The sequence below is a fragment of the Barbus barbus genome (assembly GCF_936440315.1).
Source record: "Barbus barbus genome assembly, chromosome: 39".
Lineage (NCBI taxonomy): Eukaryota > Metazoa > Chordata > Actinopteri > Cypriniformes > Cyprinidae > Barbus > Barbus barbus.
Genome location: NC_136717.1, coordinates 27,844,765 through 27,861,890, shown reverse-complemented (window position 1 = coordinate 27,861,890; position 17,126 = coordinate 27,844,765). Strand labels below are relative to the sequence as shown.

At 39.2% G+C, this 17,126-nt stretch overlaps 2 protein-coding genes across 2 annotated transcripts in view; both read right to left on the bottom strand.

Annotated features, from left to right (window-relative positions):
• Positions 1-6,519, bottom strand: part of LOC306858569 (low-density lipoprotein receptor-related protein 6-like) — a 73,512-nt gene extending 66,993 nt beyond the window's left edge. The window contains exons 1-2 of the mRNA XM_079399156.1: positions 6,109-6,519; positions 2,074-2,473 (exon numbers count right to left, since the gene is read on the bottom strand). Coding sequence (XP_079255282.1) covers positions 2,074-2,473; positions 6,109-6,163 — 455 coding nt within the window. The 5' untranslated portion in view covers positions 6,164-6,519. The remainder of the gene's footprint in view (positions 1-2,073; positions 2,474-6,108) is intronic.
• A 1,286-nt stretch (positions 6,520-7,805) lies between these two features.
• mansc1 (MANSC domain containing 1) lies at positions 7,806-12,559 on the bottom strand. Its single transcript, XM_079398736.1, has 3 exons — positions 12,237-12,559; positions 10,909-11,049; positions 7,806-9,378 (listed from the first exon to the last, which is right to left on the bottom strand). Exons 1-3 carry the CDS (start codon positions 12,448-12,450, stop codon positions 8,429-8,431), a joined length of 1,305 nt encoding a protein of 434 aa, XP_079254862.1. The 5' UTR covers positions 12,451-12,559; the 3' UTR covers positions 7,806-8,428.
• Between the last annotated feature and the right edge of the window lie 4,567 nt (positions 12,560-17,126).

The following is a 17,126-nucleotide window of genomic DNA, read 5'->3' as shown; positions in this document are numbered from 1 at the left end:
TGAAAGCCATCTGTTTTCTGAAAAACAAAGACACCTTGCACTTGAAAATAGCACATTCTGTTAGAATTTTACAGACAAATAAACAAAATTTGTAAAAATGACCTATTTTACCCTTTGGTTTCAAAGGGTTAAGTGCTTTGACACAATCTGTATTGTTAAAAGTGCTATATAAATAAAGCTGACATAGGGAAGTTGTGGCTTAATGGTTAGAGAGTCGGACTCGTAACCCAAAGGTCGTAGGTTCGAGTTGGTCATGACTGATGTTCACAACTGATTTTCATCTGTATTGACAAACGGCCTGAATGTTTTCAGACCATGTGATGAAGAGTTTAGTAGGAAATGAACAAACAACTCTTCATAACGTGTGTTTTTCACAATCAGCTTGAACTAAAGCGAGCCGGAAGAGACGGCTGCAGAGATCTCCAACGGCTCTACATTCATCAAGCAGACCTGTAACTACCGGCCTGTTCAATATAAACATCCAGAAAACAAGACGCGACACGTCGCAGCTCCCAGAGCCGCTGCCGACAGACACGAGTGAGCCGCTCATAAAGCCCAGATAGAAATATCAGAAACGCTCACAGCTAGAGATGCATGGATCCGGTACTCAGGATCGGTATCGGCTCTGATACTAGCATTCTCTGCCGGATCAGGTATCGGTCAGACACGACTGATCCAAATCCCATATTGTGCGTATATTATTGTGTTATTGTTAAGCCCCACGAAAGCACAAAAACATTATAAAGCACCATAAATTGTGCACTATATTATTCCAAGTGTTCTGAAGCTGTTCCATAGTTTAATATGAGGTAGAGATGAATATTTAAGTCATTTAAGTTTTGCCATAGATTATGATTACATATTTTTTCTAGTGCTGTCAAATGATTAATCGCATCCAAAATAAGTTTGTTTACATAATATGTTTGTACTGTGTATATTTATTATGTATATATAAAGACACACAGCATATCATTTGAAAATATTTACATGTATTTATGTATACATATTTATATTCATATAAATCATATATAAATACATTTAATATTGTTGTTGACTTCAGGAGAGTACACACTCAGCATGCCCCTCTGACCATCAACGGTGCGACTGTGGAGAGAGTGAGCAGCACCAAGTTCCTGGGTGTGCACATCACAGAGGACCTCTCCTGGACTAACAACACTGTAGCACTGGCCAAGAAAGCACAGCAGCGTCTCTACTTCCTCCACAAACTCAGAAGAGCCAGAGCCCCGGCCCCCATCATGTGCACCTTCTACAGAGGCACCATCAAGAGCATCCTAACTAGCTGCATCACTGTGTGGTATGGCGCGTGCAACGCATCCTGCCGCAAGTCACTTCAGCGCATAGTGAGAGCAGCTGAGAAGATCGTTGGTGTCTCTCTCCCCTCCCTCCAGGACATCTACAGCACCCGTCTCACCCGCAGATCCCTCCGCATTGCAGGTGATCCCACCCACCCGACACACAGCTTCTTCAGTCTGCTGCCATCAGGGAGGAGACTGCGGAGTCTCCAGGCGAGGACCAGCAGACTGAAGGACAGCTTCATACATCAGGCTGTCAGGAAGCTGAACTCCCTCCTGTCCTTGCCCCCCCCTCCCCTCTTTTACCCCATGCAACACTGAACTCTGATGCTACGACAATAAAGAATTGACAATAAAGCAGACTTGACTTGACAATATAAACGTAACACATTTTTCTTAAATATATACATGCATGTGTATTTATATATTCATAATAAATATACACAGTACACACACATATGTAAACAAAAACTTATTTTGGATGTGATTAATCGTTTGACAGCACTCCTTTTTTCATTTGTTATTTTTCTTTAAAAATGAAGTTGTGTAGCTGTATTGTGCTTCACACACAACAGAGAGACGATCAGGTCAACACACAGAAGTATAGACATTCTGCATTGATTTAAAAAAGAACTGCACTGGTATTGGATCGGAATCGGCAGATACTCAGGATTTTCAGTATCGGATTGGCTCTGAAAAAGCGTTATGGTAGCATCCCTGGTCACGGCGCACTGGATGTGGTGTGATCTGATCGACTCACCCTCGGGTTGGATCCAGAGCCACGGCTCTCGGCTGGTCCAGATCCTGCCAGAACAACACTTTCCGGTACGTCCCGTCCAGCTCGGCCACTTCTATCCGATTGGTCTCTGAGTCGGTCCAGTACAGCTTATTCCCCATCCAGTCGCAGGCCAGGCCGTCCGGAGAGGCCAGACCGGACACGACTGTGGTCTGGAGCCCGTTGGGCGCCGACCCGTTAAACAACGTCCGTTTGATGGCCTCCTCGCTCACGTCGCTCCAGTAAATCAGTCCCTGCTCGTAAACGTAATCCACCGCCGCCGCGTCCTCCAAACCGCCGATCACCACCGTGGCGTTCCCTCGACCCTGAGCCGCGTCCACCAGCCGCAAGTCCCTCCGGTTCGCATACAAGAGGAGCGGCAGGCCTGCGGGAGACAGAGAGAACATGCAGAGGTCAGAGGTCACGCCGAAACAAATGAGCCTTCATGATTCAGTCATCAAACAATGCACAACTAGGCTACTGAATTCAGTTCCCTTTTGCGTCTTAACGCAGAAATGCACACAAAAATGATGTCAAATTGTCTGTTTTGATGAGTAAACACACCTGGTCACATCTTAACTGATTGTAAACTGTTGGTAGAATATCGCCATATTGAAACCGTGCGGTCAGTTTTAAAGGGGCAGCAGCCTAATTTTGTGTCCTTGCTGTTAATGAATCAAACAAAAATAAAAGAGGAAAACACTGGCTACTTTTGAATGAATCACTTCAGTAGCCCTAATAAGGATTAAAAAATGTGTCCCTGCAGCACAGAAGCAGTCATGAGTAACACAGGTATATCTGTAGCAATAGACAACAATACATTGTATGGATCAAAATTATACATTTCTCTTTTATGACAAAAATCATTACATTTACGCATTTAGCAGACGCTTTTATCCAAAGCGACTTACATTGCATTCAAGTTACAGTTTTTACATTTTATCAGCTCTTGCTTTCCCTGGGAATCGAACCCATGATCTTAGCGTTGCTAGCGCCATGCTCTACCATTTGCGCTACAGGAAAGCCCATATTTAGTAAATTTCCTACCGTAAATACATCAAAACTTCATTTTTGATTAGTAATATGCATTGCTAAGAACTTCATTTGAACAACTTTAAAGGAGATTTTCTCAATATTTAGATTTTTTTGCTCCCTCAGATTCCAGATTTTCTAATAGTTGTATCTCAGACAAATATTGTCCGATCATAACAAACCATACATCAATGGAAAGATTATTTATTCAGCTTTCAGATGATGCATAACTCTCAATTTTGAAAAATTGACCCTTATGACTGGTTTTGTGCTCCAGGGTCATGATCCTTCATTCATTTAAAATGTCTGTTTAAATGAATGAAGGATGTATGTATGCAAGTTGTTATAAATAATGTATATTATATAAGACTGGTAGCCTATTTCAATCAAAAGAGGACCATATTCTTGTTTCTTTATGAAAATTTTCATATAAAGGCATGTTGTGTCGCAGCCGTTAAATCTGTGTCTATATTACGTTCAAATCTTAATATCATTCATACTATCATTCATACTAGATGTTTTCTCTAATGATTTTAGAGAAATGTTTTAATAAATGCATTACACTTTAACTAAACCCATTAGATCTTAGTCGACTAAAACTAGACTAAGACTAAAACAAATTCAGATGACTAAAATATGACTGAAACTAAATGGCATTTTAGTCCAAAGACTAAGACTAAATCAAAATGAAGACTGGATTCCACACACATCATGATTCTCTTGATCCTGAATGATTCCACACTAGGGACGTAGTAATACAGTTAGTCCACGGTTCAATACGGTCCTCGGTTTTTAACCACGGTTTTCGGTTCGGGTCTGATTGGCACAACAGAGTGTTTTTTTGCAACAAATTGACAACAAAACTCCTGTAAACCTCTGCACACTGGAAAAAGTATGCGCATGTTTTCTTGCCGGATAAGAAATTTATCCTACTTAGTTGAGCGCATAAGTTTTTTTATGTGCATTTTTAGAATTTATGCGCATCTTGGCGTTTCCATCCAGCGTTTGTTTATGCGATATCCCAAAATGCACATAAAAACAGGTCAGTGGAAACATAGCTAGTGTCATGGGTTTGATTCTCAGGGTTTCTGCAAGTTTTATGAAGCTCCATTTAAGACCAAGTAAAGAATGAGGACCAGATTGAAGGGAACCCAATATGTCTATATGTTCTCTAAACGTAAATGAGTTGTATTAGCAACTTTAAACAGATCTGTATTACTTTTTAATTCAATTCACAAAAAAAAAAAAAGCTTAAGAATATGGAAATAAATTTTACTGTGCCTTGACAAAAATAATGTTCTTCCTCAGTGTTTGGGTCTTGTTTTCCAGTACAAATGTCTACATAAATCAAAATACTTTTGCAAAATGACACGAGACAACTTGTTTTCTGAGAAAATGATCAAATTGGAGTGAGTTTATAGTTAAAACAAGAACAAATCTGCCAGTGGGCTCAAAAAAAAAAAAAAATCAACTTAATCGAAAGAGAAATCAAGTTCTCCGACCTCATTAGAAGATCGTTGTTCTTGTTTTAAGCATAAACTCAATTTTGCTCAATTTCTCAAGACTTCATAATTTTGCATATCCAGTAAATGTATCTTGATTTTAGAATGTTTACACATTTTTACTGGAAAACAAGGCAAAAAAAATAGTGTGGAGGGTTTTATTTGCAGTACATGCAACAATTAATGCCACAACTTTTTGGATTAATTTAAGACATTAATCTGTGTTAACTACCTGACATGTGAACCTAGATTGCTTTTAAGTGTAATTTTCACGCGCAAACACCTACTCTACTATTGCCCCGAAACTAAACAAAAGAATCAAATCTCAGGAACGAATCACTTCAGATAAAATCAGCAGGACTCCACCAGTGATCTCCATCATCTTACTGTACAGCCGTACTCCTGTGTTTTGCATTTGTGTCCATAAAACGTTTTAGGTTATGAAAAATCCAAATTAACTTATTTCTTCCAAAGAAAGACTGATTCCTGCGTATCCAGTGAGCGTGATGGAGGCCTGTGTGTGTGTGTGTGAGAGAGAGAGTGTGTGTGTGTGTGTGTGAGAGAGAGAGTGTGTGTGTGTGTGTGTGTGTGTGAGAGAGAGTGAGTGTGTGTGTGTGTGTGTGAGAGAGAGAGAGTGTGTGTGTGTGTGTGTGAGAGAGAGAGTGTGTGTGTGTGTGTGTGAGAGAGAGAGTGTGTGTGTGTCTCTCTCTGCAGGGATCTGGCACTGAATCAAACCTCAATTTGACACATCCACCACAAAACACCGGCACATTGCGACGGAGGGCGACCTCAACCTTCTCGCCTCCAGCCGGCGGCCTGTTTTCCTAACATGGGGAATTTCCTTTTCCAAATATTTGGGAAGTTGCAGAACTCCGGGAGACTCAGTGAAGCCCGTGCCAGACTCAGCCAAGAGCAAACAGAAGAAATACTGAGCTTTTTGGACACTTAATACTTGGCCTCAGATCATGTCAACCATTTAGCTGATCTTTTACACACTTTTTCTTGCTGCTGGCTGTTGTTTGTCTGTCTCACACACACACACACACACACACACACCTGAACAGCTGTTAAACACAACACACTCACATTAAGGCTAAAAGTGATTCTCCAGTGCAGAAAGACTATCTGAATCAAAGAAACAATCAGTTTGAGTCCTTCCACACATATAACTGAAGCAGGAGAGCCGGATCTCACACAAAACTCGCTCACAGGCCACAAATTAGAGCCAAAATCACTGAGATATTCGAGCCTTTCGGAACAAAAGCAGCTAAAAAGTAGCGTTACTTAGCTATCTTGACGAAACCAGATTCACACGACCGAGGGAACGAACAAAACAAACACGATACACATCAACCAACAAACAAACAAACAGACAGCAGAGCTAAGCTTAGCATCGAGCGACACGGATTTACCGACGCGACCGATTCACACACAAGGAGACTCGGTTCTGAGGCGATTCCTCGCTGTAACGTTAAATGAAACTCACCGCGTATCTGCAAACACAAAGTACACAGTAAGAGACTCTGTATCACGGCACCCATCTTCAACGCTCAGCCGCGCCGCTTCGCTCGCATCGCTCCGGCTGCGTGTGTCTGTGATTCGGATTCCTCGCGCTGAAGCTCCGCGGCGGGTTTTCATCGATTTGATTGTTTCTGTGTTTCAGTGTGACCGCGACATCTTGTCCGTCCGTCTCCTTCCGCTCACAGGAAAAATGCCCGGTCGCTTCCAAACCCTTCCCCCTCTCCCTCTCCCTCTCCCTCTCCCTCCGTCGCGCTTCCTCTGCTGCTCTTCTGCTCGCTATTGTTGCGTTTCATCGCATTCGCGTCTCTTTCTCTGTCTGAGATCACAGCGCGGCGGAGACGCAGAACAAACGGGTTAATGTGGCGCGGATGAAGGCAGGGAAGCGCATTCCGATGGGACTAGTTTTTCACGCAGCGGTTCGTGATGCGGCTCGAAACACAAAGCGCCACGAACCCGAATTATATTTCATTATTACTCACTTTGTCTCTCATTTGCTCTCCATTATCACAGCATATTGCGGACACGTATTATGGGAGTCTATTAGACTCTCTCTTTCTCAGTCGAGAGATTTTTTTTATTATTTTTTATTTTATGTGATTTGTGTTTGCAGTGATATTATACTACACCCATATACATTAAGCTATATAATGTGTATATGTTTTTTTTGTTAGTTTTTTTACATGTCAGTTCTTCAGTCAGAATGAGTCTCTATCAACAGCTATAAGAGCATAATAAAACTGATAGAGATATATGTGTGAGTCCTGCAGTAATATATAGGTAAGTGTGATATATACAGATGTGTTATACACCGCCTTCTTGTGGAGATAATAAACAATTTGTGCAAGTTTCAGAAAAAAAATGTCATTGCATTTCAGATATAAAATTATTCATCTCATTTGCCTCATTAAATTGTATTTGTATTGAGTATATGAAGAGTTTATTTACAAAAACAGATAACCCCGGGGGTTTATTTATTTTTATAAAAATCCTGTTTTTTTATTGTTATCGTGTTTTTATTGTGTTAGTTGTATTTGTGTTATTTTTACCTCATCAAAATAACCCGACCGTAGTTTTAATTGAGATTAATTGGAATGCACGATGAAAAAAAAACATTAATTTAGAAAGTTTTAAAAATAGAGTTATCTGTTTTTGCAAATGAACTCTTCATAAGATTTCTAATATCATTTGAAAGAAACTCACCAAGACTACATTTATTTGATCAGAAATACAGTATAAATTGTGAAATATTATTATTTTATGTTTGTTTTCTCTGTGAATATGTGTTAAACTGTAATGTATTTCTGTGATCTGCAGCTGTATTTTCAGTATCATTACTCCAGTCTTCAGTGTCACATGATCTTCAGAAATCATAATAATATACTGATTTACTGATCAACAAACATTTATCATTATTATCAATGTTGAACACAGCTGTGCTGCTGAATATTTTTGTGGAAACCGTCATAAGTTTTATTCTTCAGGATTCACAGATGAATAGAAAGCTCAAAAGAACAGCATTAATCATTGTTTGCACTAACAAGTATTCTAAACGAGCTTTTGAAACATTATTGTCTGTCACTTATTGTTGCTTGTGTATTTGCAGAACTCATAAAAATGAACCTTCAACACTCTTGTTTTAAATCAGAATATAACAAATCTTTTAAATACTGAAAAACACTCAGTTTTATTTCTTGCAAGAGAAATAATCACATTAATCTCAAGGTGTCTGTAAAAGCCACGGCCCACCAAAGATGTACCAACAACATTAGAAAATACAGAAGAAGAATAAGATCGAAACAAACTGAATGAACCGGACAGATTTCTGAATCTCATGCAGTTGTTCAGTGATCATTAAAGCAGACAATCATCCAAAAAAACGCAGTGAATTACAAACAGCCACATTCATTCGCTCGTTCAGTTACAGTGAAAACATGAAACGCATGTGAGGATCTCGCCAGTGCTCATGTCAGATGATAGAGGTGCACATCCATTAGTGAAGGAGATCTGTGCTCTGGATCAGGAAAACACAGTGAGAGAAACAGCCAGGATATCAGTGCACTTATAAACCAAACACGAGCCAAAGAAACGTCTTGCAGGAGTGATGCTGCTCACCATCGCACTCCACCTGAGTTCAGTGTATTGCTTTTGATTTCTCTCCTTCAATCTCTATTCACAGATGAAGCGTCGACAGCGTTCAGTGTCTACACCAAACAGCCTAAATATTCAAATACAAAGCTTTTTCCCAGTGATCTAACAGGAAAACACATTTCTCCATCAGATGGCGTTTAAACCTCGTAGTGCAGGTCATTGAGCTCCAGTCTGGTGTAGTGACGTCTGTCGAAGGACTCCATGGCTTTACGGGCCACCAGAGCGAGGATGAGCGTGAGGAAGACGAGCGTGATCACCACGATGGCCACCAGGCTGTTCTTCCACATCACTCGAGACACCTTGGGCTTCCCCGGAAGAGACTGAACGGGACGACTGAAATCCCGGCGCTTCGGGTCGCTCTCCAGCTCAATCAGCGCTGCTGTGCTTGTAGTTGTGGTTGTAGTTGTGGGTGTGGTTGTAGTTGTGGTTGTGGTTGTAGTTGCGGGTGTGGTTGTGGTTGTAGTTGCGGGTGTGGTTGTGGTTGTAGTTGCGGGTGTGGTTGTGGTTGTAGTTGCAGGTGTGGTTGTGGTTGTAGTTGCGGGTGTGGTTGTGGTTGTAGTTGCAGGTGTGGTTGTGGTTGTAGTTGCGGGTGTGGTTGTGGTTGTAGTTGCGGGTGTGGTTGTAGTTGCAGGTGTGGTTGTGGTTGTAGTTGCGGGTGTGGTTGTAGTTGCAGGTGTGGTTGTGGTTGTAGTTGCAGGTGTGCTGCTCGTCGGGACCGTTGTGAATCTGCCAGGCTTCACTGAATGCATCTCTGGTCTCGAGGGTTTGCTGGGTTTCTTGGGTCGGTTGGGTTTGATGGGTGACCGTGGCGCTTTAGTGCTGCTGCTTTTAGTGGAGGAGGACTGTGTGGTGCTGGTTGCTGTGGTAGTGGATGCGGTCGTCATAGCGACGGTTTCCAGCATCTTGGGTGATTCTGACTCGGTCAGCGCTGCTTCAGTGGCTTCGCTGCTGGATGTGGTGCTGGTGTTGGTTGGTGATGCTGGTGTCGTGGGTGTAGTTGCAGGTGTGGGTGTAGTCGTGGTTGGCTGTGGTGCTGCAGGTTTGGCTGTAATTCTTCCACTTCCTTTGGTTGTTGGATGAGTTAAACCTGAAAAATAAAATCAATAGCAGAAACCAAAGAGTGTTGTTTTAGTATCACTGAAGATACTACTGTAGTTTTTTATTAATATTCTGAATTAGTTTTAATATTTTTAATTTTAATTTAACTATCCCTAACCCAACTGGTGTTTGGTGATGAGTTTTTCGCTTTAGAGGTTTCTGCAGACCAGTCAAGTTCTTCCACACTGACTCAATCAATCATGTCTTTCTGAACCGTGTCTTATACACAGAGACACTGTCATGTTAGAATAGAAAAGGGTTCTGTCCAAACTGTTGCTATAAAATTAGAAGCACACAATTCCCTAGAATATCTTTATATGCTTTAACATTAAGATTTGTACTAAAGTAGTCAAACCTGTTCATTAGAATGGGGTGACCCAATGTTTCTGTTTGCTGTTCTTCAGAAAAATCTTTCAGCTCCCACAAGATGCATCTTCTCACACTGAGGACAACTGAGGGACTCATATGCAGCTATTACAGAAAGTTCAAACACTCACTGATGCTCCAGAAGAAAAAAACATGCACTAAGAGCCCGGGCGTGAAAACTTTTGAATTTGAAGATCAGGGTAAATTTAACTTATTTTGTCTTCTGGGAAACATCCAAGTAACTTCTGTAGCTTCTGAAGGGCAGTACTAAATGAAAAAAATATGATATTTAGGCAAAATAAGAAAAATGTACACATCTCCATTCTGTTCAAAAGTTTTCACGCCCTGGCTATTAATGCATGTTTTTTTCTTCTGGAGCATCAGTGAGTGTTTGAACCTTCTGTAATAGCTGCATATGAGTCCCTCGGTCATCCTCAGTGTGAAAAGATGCATCTCAAAATCATACAGTCATTGTTGGAAAGGGTTCAAATACACAAAAGATGTTGGAAAACCAAAGAACATCAGACAGTTTAACTGTTCAGGATAAACAAGGGACTCATGAACAACTATCACTAAACAAAAATGGATCATTCAGCTAACAGCACAGTATTAAGAATCAATCAACTTTTGAACGGGGTCATTTTTATACATTCAACTATTATTCTCTCTCATGGACTATATGTAAACATCTTCAGGTCAGTACTAAATAAACAATAACATGCATTTTGTATGATCCCTCTTATTTTGGTAAAATAATTAACATTTTGCAGATTCTTCAAGGTGTATGTAAACTTTTGACCTCAACTGTATACACACACACACACACACACACACACATATATACTGTATATATATATGGATTGAAGCTATTAAAACCATGAAGTTATTTCTATCTTTTGCTGTAGTGTGTCAGTAGATCAGTTTACATTTCCAAACATTCCCTTTGCCATTAATTGTTATAATCCAGTGATATTTTTGTTTGCTCCACACAGTGATCTGATCTGATCATTATCCAGTCCGTCTGCGATTACATGAAGAATCAGAAAGAACAGAATCAGAAGAACTGAGGCGATATCCCCAAGAAACCACACCAGTGAAGTACTACAGGATAAACCTGAAGCGTGATTGCTGATGTTCCTGTGGTTCTGCTCACCCTTGAATATGTTGTAAGTGTTGACTCCAGCGTTGGCCGTCATCAGCGGGCAGTCTCTCTCGCTCGGACAGTGGAAGAGCTCACAGTTGAGATCTCCGAGCTTCTCCGGCGGTTTATACACCACCAGATTACACTTCAGCCCTGAGAGAGCACAGACGCAGATGAACAGCACTCGTTAGGGCTGTCAAAATGGCTGAAAAACTCAACTCAAATTTTTATCTTCAATATTATCAATATTTGAATTATATTCAAATTTAAAAGGCATAATTTCTGTTAGGGTGAAAAAAGCTTTTGGCTTCTCTCCTGAGACCACAAGAGCAAAATATTACTAATGCACGTTTATTACAGCAATAAGATAACGCTATTATCTGTGAAAAAGTGCATGATGTTTATAAAACAAATATGTGACCCTGGAGTACAAAACCAGTCATAAGGGTACATTTTTTAAATGAAAAAACAGCTTTCCATGTTATGATCGGACAATATTTGTCTGAGATACAACTATTTGAAAATCTGGAATCTGAGGGAGCAAAAAAATCTAAATATTGAGAAAATCTCCTTTAAAGTTGTTCAAATGAAGTTCTTAGCAATGCATATTACTAATCAAAAATGAAGTTTTGATATATTTACAGTAGAACATTTACTAAATATCTTCATGGAACATGATCTTAATATCCTAATGATTTTTGTCATAAAAGAGAAATGTATAATTTTGATCCATACAATGTATTGTTGTCTATTGCTACAGATATACCTGTGCTACTGATGACTGCTGTTGTGCTCCAGGGACACATATAATTAATTAAGTTGCTTAAACAATTATAAACAAAACAGCATCATGTATGCATAGTTTAATAATAATAAAAAAGAAACGCAAGCCAATAACAAAGAGTACTTTTTTCAATTAAAAACATGAGATGCAGTGGATAGAAAAACCCCGCCACGAAGTCTCAAGACACGTTTTTTCAAAGTTGAACTTGCATTAATTTAAATGGAACATGTGGCTCTCTTGTGCGAGAGCGATAGATGTCTCTCTAGAAAATGCAATAAATATGTGTTCTGTGTGAACGGCTTGGTTTCAGTTTAGAGGTAAATAACATCGTCTCCGCATTGATGTTGTCTTTTTCTGCAATATTTTGAATGAACAACGCAGTGGCTAAAAAACCCATTAAAAACCATAGACACTTACATCGTCATCGCATCTCGTGCGCCACTGATAAGGCAGTCTGACGCACACCTAAGTTTTTGCATTCGAATGAGGATTTTTATTTTAAACTTGACGAATATTCAAAACTGGAATTTGTATTTGCAGCGTGTTTGTGTCGTACCTGGGCTGACGTCCTCCGAGCAGCAGGTTAGGATGCAGTCTTTCTCTGACGGCTTGGCTCGGGCCACCATGACGGTTCCCTTCTGATCCAGAGCCACATGCGCGTTTACAGCGACGTCCCGATGCTGCCGCGAGTAGCACATCTCTCTGTCGGGGTCCGGTGTCCCGCCGCAGACGTGCAGGAGACACAGCAGCAGAACACAGCTGATGAACATGATGTGATGTTTGAGGAACACGGAGCAGAAGAGACAGACGTCCTCACAGACCTGCACACAGCAAACCAGTCTACAATCAAAGACCTGAGAGAAAAGCCAACGAGCCTCTCGATCTGGATCACGTTATCTGTTCAAGCCTGTTTATGGATCCTGAAGTCCAAAGAGCTCGATCCCGTCATCATCAGCTCTTGTGAAATCTCATGATAATAATAACCCACATACTAAGAATCACAAATAAATCACACATGCACATTCATTATTGTTGCCATTACTTCAAATTAGTTTTTTTCATCAGTAAAGTGACAAACTGACATGCAGATGCATGAGGATGTGTTATATATTAGATATCATTATATTAATTATTTACATGTAGCGATTATTACAGCAAGAATATAGACATTTAATGTGAGTACTGGCTGCTCATAGCATTTCAAAATGTTTATGTTGTTATAATATTAATAAGAATGAGTGCTGTAACAAGCAGCTCGATGTATGTTGAATATTGATGCGTTTTTAAATGATTATGAGCAGGCAGTGATGAAGGATGATGGTAGATTGTGAGGACTGGACTGACCGGTGTGGTGCGTGTGAAGGCTGATCTCCATCCGATCCGGTTCACAGGTCACTAACACACAGGAAGAACTTTGATCTGCTGTAGAGGAATGTTTATCACAAACCGTCATAAAACTACACCTTCACCTCTGCTCTCCTCACTATCAAGCTCATTTACAACAGGACCAATAATCACATCACTCACACATGACTTCTGAAGCAGAGATCTGATGTGACTGATGAAAAGGTGCAAAGTTTCTCTATATCAGATGCCTGTGTGCTGTGATGCTGATGTGATGATGTTCTTGATGTGATGAGCTGTGATGACATAATGTCCTGTGATGTGATAATGTGATGTTATGTGATGATATAATGTCCTGTGATGTGATGTGATAATGTCATGTGATGTTATGTGATGATGTGCTGTTATGATGATGTGATATTCTGTGATGTTATGTTGTGATGTTCTCTGATGTGGTGGGATGTGATGATGTGATGTTATGTGATAATATAAATAATGTGATGTGATATGATGTGGTGTTGATGTGATGTGATTCGCTGTGCTATGCTGTGATTATGTGATGTTCTGTGATGTGTTGATGTGCTGTGATGATGATGATGATGATGTGATGTCATGTGATGATGTTCTGTGCTATTGATGTGCTGTGCTGTTATGATATGTTGTGATGTTATGTGATGATATGATGTGATGTTATGTGATGTAATATGATGATATGATGTGATGATGATGTGATATTCTGTGATGTTATGATGTGATGTTCTCTGATGTGTTGGGAAGTGATGATAATGATGTTGATGTGATGTTATGTGATGATATAAATAATGTGATGTGATGTGATGTGATATGATATGATGATGTGATGTGGTGTTGATGTGATGTGATTCGCTGTGCTATGCTGTGATTATATGATGTTTTGTGATGTGATGATGTGATGTGATGTGATGTTATGTGATGATGATGATGATGATGATGTGATGTGATGATGTGCTATGGTGATGATGTGATGTTATGTGATGGGATTGTAACAAAGTTCGTAGAACGGGAAGAAGGAGGCGGGAAGACTTAAAAGACTTAAATAAAAATAAACAAACACAAAATCAAGTCCAGGCCTGGTCCTCTCTCGTCTTCCACTGTCGTCACGCCTCCTTTTTATCCTTCCGGAGCTCCTCTGTGGGACTCGAGACCGGTGAGTGGTGCAGGTGTCGCTCATTATCATTAACTCCACCGGCCCCGCTCCGCTCCACTCACTACAGTGATCATGTGATGTGATGTGATGTGATGTGTTGTGATGATCAGTGTTGGGGAAAGTTACTTTTAAAAGTAATGCATTACAATATTGCGTTACTCCCTAAAAAAGTAACTAATTACGTTACTTAGTTACTTTTTATGGAAAGTAATGCGTTGCTTTTTAAATCTGGGCAGGGCTTGCTTGTTTGTTTTTTATATAAAAAAAGTTATATTTTTTGGCAAACGTAAAAGCCCTTTCACACCATCAGTGAAATGAATACGGATAGACTCAGGCTGAAGGGAAATGTAGAAGAAGTAAGTTCAACACACTTCAGCAATAAAAAAAAGAAGCACAAATGTTTATCTAGAGTAATTTTTGCTTATTAATATGGTTGAATTGGATCCCTGAAGGTCAGCAGCAAAAACATTGGTTAATAAAATGTGATTAAATACATAAAGGATATTTGTTTTATTTAACATTTAATTATTGCAGGTTTGCATCATTTTCTGAGTTGCAGTTCACCGTTTATATTCATCTTGAGGAATACTAAATCTGTTGTTTTTTTTGCAAGTGGGATGAATGAATGCATGTTTGCATTTACTCTAGATCTACAATAACATCTTACTCCCAGTTTCTCTCAACATGTGGACAGAAGAGCTGTCAATCAATAAATGGGAGAAAAGTAACTGGCGTTACTTATTTGAAAAAGTAACTTGGATATTTTCTTGTAAATTAAAAAGTAATGCGTTACTTTATTAGTTACTTGAAATAAGTAATCTGATTACGTAACTTGCGTTACTTGTAATGCGTTACCCCCAACACTGGTGATGTTGTGATGTGATGTGGTGCTGATGCTGCCGCTGGTCGCCATGGAGACTGAGCATCACTGGAAGAGTGTCTGGCGCGTGTGGGCCATCATCGTGATGCAACCCTTACGAAACACAGAACACCTAAAAAACCACCATCAGCCCGAATTTCTATTATTAAAGCCACGTTAGCTGGTTTAAAGAGTTAATGTCACGTTCAGGAAATGATTAACTGGTTTTACTCGCTCATCACAATCAACAAAAGAGTGAGCGAGTCCCACAATGTCCCGTTATCCGTGTCGACAAAACCTAGAAACCAGAAACCGAGCGAAGAATCAGAGAGAAAAAGATTCGCACTGAGTCGATTCGCGAACACAAACACATTCAGACGCGCATCGTGTTAAATATCGCTTTGATTCGAACACAATGAGCGAATGATGGAGATCAAACACCTACCAGATCAGCCGCTGCTGTGACCCATTTCTGCGTCTTTGTCCTCCGCTGGATGATGCTGATGATGCTGATGGTGAGGATGATGATGCTGTCCCTCGCTCTCTCACACACACACACACACACACACACACACTGATCCGCGGTGCTCACAGATCTAAGTGTTTAACAGCAGAAAATGAGAATCATTCGTGGATGACACGTCCTTCAGTGGCTCTAACGGGTTTAACTGAAGTATTCTTTGTGACTGAGGCTGATGGTGTTGCTGCAGTAGCGCGTCCGCCACAGAAGAACACCACTTCCTGGGAAAATTGTATTTTTATGCGTTATTTATTTTTTTATAATACGTGCCTTGTTTAATAGTTGTTTATTTGCATTTATCAATATCATATTAGATGTATATTTGTTTATATATTTGTTTGTTCATTATGTAAAATACATTCCATCAATAATACAGCATTACAGAGAACAAATGAAAACAATGCGGAATTTAAAAGTAATAACAATAATAAAAACTTTTTATTGACTGCTATTTTTTAAGTAATGATAAACCTAAATCCGAAGCAAATACTTCACAGTTGGGTTTAAATTTTAATGTAATACTGTATTTACCCATCATACAAACAAGGGCAAAGATAAAATAAAAAAGATATAAATAATAAACTAAAGAAAGGTTATATTCAATTCAAATATTTACATTGACACATTTTACAGCTTGTCTTTTTCCAGTTTATAGATGACTATATATTTCTGGACTGTAAAAGATATATCAATATCACAGTTAAACTGTTCAGATAGAACTGCCTGGAGTAATATTTATGAACGAGTTTCAATGGTTTTATTGGCAATTAAATATTTAAATAGATCACAACACATCGGCTTTCATGAAATGGATTTTTTTATTTAATTTAATACAGAAAAGGTATGTTTGTGTGATCTCTCAATTGTAGAAATTAAACCAAATCAGGCAGTTTGTGACAATATCAAAATAGCATATTATTCATGTACATTATAAATGAAAGAATAGTTTTAAGGTTATTCATGCTTTTTTGTTGTTGTTTAGATGTAGAACACACAATGAACGACTTTTTTATTTTTAATTTGCAAACCTTAAAGTCCACAATAAAACATCCTCACAGAGAACAAGAAGAAGAATACACCGAGGGGGAAAGAAATGGAATTATTCATTTATTAAAATATTTGATCAGAGATGATAAAATTAATATTGATTATAGTGATGATAATAAATCTGAAGCAAATACTTCACAGTTGGGTTTAAATTGAAGGTATCTTGTCATGTGAATCTGATACATAATGTTTTTGCTGAATTTATTTGAATATTTATGACAAGAGCATGATAAATGCCCTTTTTATTTTATTATAGAACAAAAGCGTGTCCATATGTCTGAAATGATCATTCGGAGTGCTAATCATCTTCCACAAGCTTGATTCATTTCATTATTATTAGAAAGAACAACATTGTCAGAAAATACATTAGTATATTTAATATAGAAAATATAAACAGTGGAGTTCCGTAAGCAATGAATCCATTCATGTTCTCCGTGGAGGAAACTTTAAAGACAGGTGTCATATTTCCAATATTTCATCTGTTCTTATA